This window comes from Neopelma chrysocephalum, unplaced genomic scaffold (genome assembly GCF_003984885.1).
Source record: "Neopelma chrysocephalum unplaced genomic scaffold, ASM398488v2 Primary Assembly neopelma1_187694, whole genome shotgun sequence".
NCBI classification, from domain to species: Eukaryota; Metazoa; Chordata; class Aves; order Passeriformes; family Pipridae; genus Neopelma; species Neopelma chrysocephalum.
In genome coordinates this window covers 1-6227 of record NW_020939199.1, presented here as the reverse complement: position 1 = coordinate 6227, position 6227 = coordinate 1, and the positions used below count along the sequence as shown (strand labels likewise).

The following is a 6227-nucleotide window of genomic DNA, read 5'->3' as shown; positions in this document are numbered from 1 at the left end:
GCCCGGCGGGATGGAGAAGGGCAGCTTCGCCATGGCCAAGTTCGGTCTGGAGGCCAAGGAGCCGATGCCCAAGCGGGACTGCGGGTTCTACATGAAGTACATCTTCCTCTTCACCTCCCTCATCCAGTTCCTCATCATCCTGGGGCTGGTGCTGTTCATGGTGTACGGGAACGCTCAGGCGGGCACCGACACCCACCTCCGGCTGCTGGAGGAGCAGCTGCAGGACCGCTACAACAAGATCATCACCCTGGGCACCAGGAACATGAACCTCACCCGCGCCCTCAACGCCACCCTCAAGGACAAGGACAAGCTGCAGGGCCTCGTCTCCAAGGTCCAGCGGGAGCTGGACAAGTGTAACAGCACCCAGAGTACCAACAACCTCCCCCAGGTGAGGGCAGGGCGGGGGGATGCGCCCAGGGGGGCTGAGAGCTCGTCAGGGCAGGGCAGGGGGAGAGGGGCTGGGGGGCAGAGCCTGGTGGGGATGTTGGTGTGACCCCCCCCAGGCCCAGTCCCAGGGGTCTCAGCCCCGGTGTCCCGGAGAGGGGTTGGCCACGGAGGTTCCAATCTGACAGACCCCCTCCTCCTCCTCCTCCTCCTCCTCCTCCTCCTCATCGTCGTCATCCTCTTAAGCCTCCAGCGCTCTCACAGCGCCCACGATGTGATGCCAGGGGGTCCCTGATGCTCCGACCCCCCCTCCTCTCCCTCTCCCTCTCCCTCTCCCTCTCCCTCTCCCTCTCCCTCTCCCCGATGCTCTCACCAGTGTCCAGAGGGATGGGCTGATATCTCAGGGATGTCTTTGTGGGATGCTCTGAATCCCCTTGTCCTTTTCCTCCCCCTCCTCCTCCTCCCCAGCCCCTGGTGCTCTCCCAGCACCCACAAGGTGATGCCGGGGTGTGTGGGGGGGGTCCTTGCAGGATTCTCTGACCCTCCTCCTCCTCCTCCTTCTCTTCCTCCCCCCCCCTCAGCTGCAGGAGTTCATGTACATCAAGATGAAGTTGGCCGAGTGCCAAATCACCACCAGCCTCATCAACACCTCATGCAACGGTAAGAGAGACACACACACACACACACACCCCCTCCACCTCCCAAATCCCAGGCGTCCCCTTCCCACCCTCCTGGGGACCCCCATCACCCGCTTCCCACCCTCCTGGAGACCCCCAGCACCCCCCAGGGACCTGGGCAGGGGAAGCCCTTCCCCATCCCCGCTCCAGGCAGGGGTGTCAGGCTGGGACAGGGGGTGGCACTGGGGGACACCCACCCTGTCCCCGCTCTCCCCGCAGCCGACAAGCTGCAGCTGCAGAGGCAGCTGGACCAGATCACCCTGTCCAAGAAGGAGCTGCAGGAAAACTACCAGAAAACGCAAACCGCGCTGGCCAGAACCAGCCAGGAGCACGAGAGGTGCCAGGAGGACCTGAGGACCAACAGGACCAGCTGGGACTTCACCAAAACCGAGCTGGAGCTGCTGAAGCACGAGAGCAGGTCCCTGAAGAACGACATCAACCAGAACTACCAGCGGGTCGCGGGCCTGGTGAAAGAGTATCGCTGCAGCGAGGCCGAGAACAAGCTGCAGCAGATCAGGGAGGACACGGAGGGGCTGTTCCGCTGGCAGCAGGACCGGGACACCATGTACGTCAGGAGGAGCACCTGCGACGTGAGCGTGGAGCAGTGTCGCATCGGCTCCACCAGGCAGCTGCAGGAGCTCCGGCAGCGGCTCCAGGCCGTGGAGAAGCAGGTGAGGGATGGGCAGGAGGAGAGGAAGAGGCTGCTGGAGGACAAGGAGCGCCAGGCCAAGGAGCTGGAGGGCAAGAGGAGGGAGGCGGCGGCGCAGGCGGAGTCGCTGCAGAAGCAGCTCAACTTCTGCGTGGGCAGCCAGGTGAGGGGGCTGGGGGCGTGAGGGGGCACAGGGGGGACACGGGGGACACCCCACGGGCACACAGGAATGGGCGGGAGATGGTGCCAGGGTGGCAGTGCTGGGTTGGGCACGTGCGGCTCGTCTGGCACAGGCACCTCTGCAAACACACCTTGAACGTGGGTTTTATCCTCACCCGTGGGTTTGATCCTTACCCGTGGGTTTGATCCTCACCCAGGGGTTTTATCCTCACCCAGGGGTTTTATCCTTGTCCGTGGGTTTTATCCTCACCCGTGAGTTTTATCCTTACCCATGGTTTTTATCCTCACCTGTGGGTTTTCTCCTTACCCATAGGTTTGATCCTTACCCGTGGGTTTGATCTTCACCTGTGGGTTTTATCCTCACCCAAGGGTTTTATCCTCACCTATGGGTTTTATCCTTATCCATGGGTCTGATCCTCACCCGTGGGCTTTATCCTCACCTGTGGGTTTTCTCCTTACCCATAGGTTTTATCCTTACCCGTGGGTTTTATCCTCACGTGTGGGTTTGATCCTCACCCTTGGGTTTTCTCCTGACCCGTGGGTTTTCTTTGCTCGTGGTTTTTCCCTGCTGGGCAGCACCACCACTGACCAGTGCCTGGCCCTGAGCAGTGCCACCACTGACCGGTGCCAACCAGTGTCAGTGCTGGCACCACTGACCAGTGCTGACCAGTGCCCCCCCTGTCCCCCCAGATGAACCCCTTCTTCGACGTTCCCGGCTCGCGGGTGCCGGGGGGCACCGGGCGCTCGGGGCCCTTCCCCAGCACAGGCTACTACGCAGATTATCTGAAGAACCAGGGGGTCTTCGGCAACATAGGTGAGTCCTTGGCCTTGGGGAGGGGCCTTTCTGCGGGGCTGGGAGCCCCCCGGGTGCCCGGCCGGGCTCAGCTCCGCTCCCCCCCCCACTCCAGGCAAGGCGAACATGGAGGAGCTCCAGCGGATGCTGAAGATGTTCGAGCAGCACACGGCCACCCTGAAGAACTCCGGGTGAGGGGGGGCCTGGCACGGGACCCCCCCCCGGGCAGGGGGTGCTGACCCTGCCCCCTCCACGGAGGGCAAGGGCCGAGCAGCGCGCGGGACGCTCCGACGAGGTGCTCCAGGACAAGCCCAGGAGGTGCTTCCCACAGCACGGACGGCAAACCCCGACCGGGAGCCAGCGGCCAGGACCACCCTCCCCTCGTCCCCCCCCCCCCCCAGCCCCCCCCCCCGGTTGCCCCCCCCCCCCCGCACATGTATCCCTGAGCTTGGCTGGAATTCCGCCGGCCCTGAGCACCGGCACAACTCGCCGCACGTGTGGTTGGATTCTCCGCGGAGGGCGCAGAGGCCACGGCCGGGATGGGGAGCGGGAACATCCAGTCCCGGCTTCACGTGGGGTCCCTCTGGGGTGGGAAGTGCCGGAGGGCGAGGGGCCGGGGCGTCCTTGGCCGCCGAGCCCCCTCCGAGCCGCGGTGATTAATCACCGCCCGTCACTCCGGGATTTACGGCCGCGCTTCCCGCTCCTTCCTGTGGAAAGAGCTTTTCCTGCCCTGCCGGGCTGCCCGCACGCCAGGCGCTCTCTGCCAGCACCTCGGCGGCACGTAGTGCTCCCACTCGGCCCCCCATCCCCTTCCTCACCCCCTCTCCCGTCCCCGGGTCACATCTGTGTCCCTCAGGTCCCATTTGAGCCCCCCGGGGGAGCCACATCCATCCCGGGATAACGGCAGCCACGTGCTCCTGCTGCCCTCCCCACCCCCGGGATGGGGATGTCACCGGGTGCCCCCATCCCTGCCCAGCCCTTGGAAGTGCCAGTGCCCGGGTGGGACGGGATCAGGGTCGCAAAGGGGGTCCCTCGCTGTCCCAGCTGCCCCCACACGGCTCGGCCGGGGGTCCGGGGGGACCCTCTCACTGCCAGAGGATTTCCTGGAGCTTCACTATAAATAATCTCAGAGCCCCAGACGCTTCCAGAGCCTGGGAGCCCCAGCTGGGGGGTGGGAGAGTGAGGGGTGCCCATGGAGCACCCACCTTTGGGGTGGCAGAGCCCACAGCTGCCAAGTGGGTGCAAGGGCTGGGGGTGATCCCACGTCTCCTGTGGCTTGGGCTTTATCCCATGGCTTGGGGCTGTATCCCGGGGGTCCCAAGCCCCCCCACGCTGCATCCCTGGGGCTGGGAGCGCACTGGGGGCACAGGGATGGACCCACCAGGACGCTGAGCCCCTCACATGCCACGGTGGGGAGGGGGACACCCCAAGGGGGACGTCCGGGGTGGCTTTTCCCTTCCAGCCACTCCAGCTGCTTGTTTGTCCTCCTGGCCAGGAAACGGGGCCTCTCCCAGTGTTTTTTTCCCATGTCTGGGGCTCGGGACATGCTCCCCCCGAGCCAGGAAAACGCAGGAGCCCAGCCTGGGAAGGAGGGAGGGGACAGAAACCAGAGCCACCGAAGGCACCACGGTTTAATCCCGGCACGGGGAGCCCGGCGCTCCCTGCCCGCCACCCCCAGCGCGGCAAAGGGGGACCCCCGGGGCGCATCCCTCACTTCCCCACGCAGAAATCCCTGAAGATGATGTCCAGGACGTCCTCGGCACCCACGTGGCCGGTGATCCGGCCCAGCTCCCGCCGCGCCAGCCGCAGCTGCTCGGCCGCCAGCGCCAGGTCCCGCGGGCGCTCCCGCCCGAACCGCGCCAGCGCCGCCGCGCAGCCCCCCAGGTGCCGGCTGTGCCGGCTCTGGGTCAGGCTGGGAGAGCCGCACAGGGGGTCCCCGCACCTGGGAAAGGGGGAGAAGGCAGTTTGGAGCACCCCCGGGAGCCGGGATGGGTGTTGGCGTCCCCGCCGCGCCCGCGCCGAGCACTCACAGCCGCGCCAGCTCCCGCGCCAGCAGCTCCAGGAGCCGGTCGAGCCCCTCGCCCGTCTTGCAGGAGAGGAGGGTGGTGGGAGGCAGGGGGGGTCCCTGGGCGAAGCCGTGGCGCAGGGGACCCCCGTCCCCCTGCAGCAGGTCGGCCTTGTTGAGCACCAGGATGCAGGGGGTGCTGGGAGGGGGCTGCAGGGCCCCCAGCGCAGCCCCCAGTCCCGCCGGCTCAGGGGGCACCGTGCTGGCATCCAGCACAGCCAGCACCAGGTCGGCCTGGCACAGCCTGGGGGGGGACACAGGGTAAGGCAGGGGGTCACCAACCGCCCCATCCCAGCTGGCCCATGGTGGTCAGTGACCCCCCCGTGCAGCCCCCCCGGCCTCACCGGTCCCGCGCGCGGGCGACGCCCTCCCGTTCCACCAGGTCGGTGGTCTGGCGCAGCCCGGCCGTGTCGCTCAGCACCAGGGGGTACCCCCCGATGTCCAGGGCCACCTCCACCACATCCCGCGTTGTCCCCGCCACCGGTGACACGATGGCGGCCGGGCGCCGGCCTGGGGTGGGGGGGAACACACACACACAGAAGGCAGGAGATGATTCCCAGAGGAACCCGGGGAGCCCCTTCCCGTCCCCAGCCCGTGCCCCGCTCACTCACACAGCAGGTTGAGGAGGCTGCTCTTGCCCACGTTGGGGGGCCCGGCGATGACGGCGCGGACCCCCCCCCGCAGCAGCTCCCCCCGGCGCCCGTCCCGCAGGTGGGCCCCGATCTCCCGCTCCAGCGCCCGCACAGCGTCATCCACTGCAGGGACAGGGGACGTGGCGGGGGGGGACAGCAGGGACAGAGCGTCCCAGCACCCTCCCAACCCCAGCACCCCCCCACACCTTGGGACAGAACCTCCTCCTCCACGTTGTCGTCCTCGCTGAAGTCGATGTAGGCTTCGAGGTGGGCGAGCGCCTGGGGGCCGGGAGGGGGGGTCAGGGGGTCACCCCGCTGCATCCCCGAGCCACAGAGGAGGGACCAGCGAGGCCGGAGCGGCCCTGACCTGGGTGAGGGTGTCGCTCCAGCGCTGGTAGAGCTGGCCCAGCTCGCCCTCCATCTGCCTCAGCGCCTGCCGCCGCTGCGCCTCCGTCTCGGCCCGGATCAGGTCCCCCAGGCCCTCGGCCGCCGTCAGGTCCAGCTTCCCCCGGCGGAACGCTCGGAGCGTGAACTCCCCGGGATCGGCGGGACGGAGCCCCGGGAGGCGCCCTGAGAGCCCCCCCCTGTGAGCCCCTGCCCACAGCACCCCGAGGGGGGGAAAAAGAGGGGTGCGGGAGGCTCACCCGGCACCCTGAGGGGCAGGATACAAGGGGAAGGGGGTAGGAAGGATGGGGGGAGGCTCATCCAGCACCCTCAGCACCCTGAGGGGCAGGACGTGATGGGATAGGGGCAGGACGTGATGGGATAGGGGCAGGAGGGATGGGAGAGGGGCAGGTTGTGATGGGAGAGGGGCAGGTTGTGATGGGAGAGGGGCAGAATTTGATGG

The 6227-nt window shown here is 67.4% G+C and overlaps 2 protein-coding genes across 2 annotated transcripts; one reads left to right on the top strand and one right to left on the bottom strand.

Annotated features, from left to right (window-relative positions):
• LOC113963052 (plasmalemma vesicle-associated protein-like) lies at positions 1 to 3142 on the top strand. The gene is made up of 5 exons (XM_027673842.1): positions 1 to 388; positions 966 to 1044; positions 1281 to 1873; positions 2581 to 2704; positions 2799 to 3142. Exons 1-5 carry the CDS (start codon positions 11 to 13, stop codon positions 2876 to 2878), a joined length of 1254 nt encoding a protein of 417 aa, XP_027529643.1. The 5' UTR covers positions 1 to 10; the 3' UTR covers positions 2879 to 3142.
• Positions 3143 to 4296: 1154 nt separating this feature from the next.
• On the bottom strand, positions 4297 to 5974 carry LOC113963053 (tRNA modification GTPase GTPBP3, mitochondrial-like; the record flags this gene model as incomplete). Its single annotated transcript, XM_027673843.1, has 6 exons — positions 4297 to 4625; positions 4714 to 4992; positions 5093 to 5258; positions 5360 to 5503; positions 5587 to 5659; positions 5748 to 5974. Coding segments are annotated over 6 exons (1121 nt in total), but the record flags the coding sequence as incomplete, so codon positions are not given.
• Positions 5975 to 6227: the final 253 nt, after the last annotated feature.

Coding starts and splice junctions, on each gene's coding strand:
- LOC113963052 (XM_027673842.1), top strand. CDS start 11: ATGGAGAAGGGCAGCTTCGCCATGGCCAAGTTCGGTCTGGAGGCCAAG. Junction 1,874..2,580: donor ACTTCTGCGTGGGCAGCCAG/GTGAGGGGGCTG, acceptor CTGTCCCCCCAG/ATGAACCCCTTCTTCGACGT. Junction 2,705..2,798: donor GGGGGTCTTCGGCAACATAG/GTGAGTCCTTGG, acceptor CCCCCACTCCAG/GCAAGGCGAACATGGAGGAG.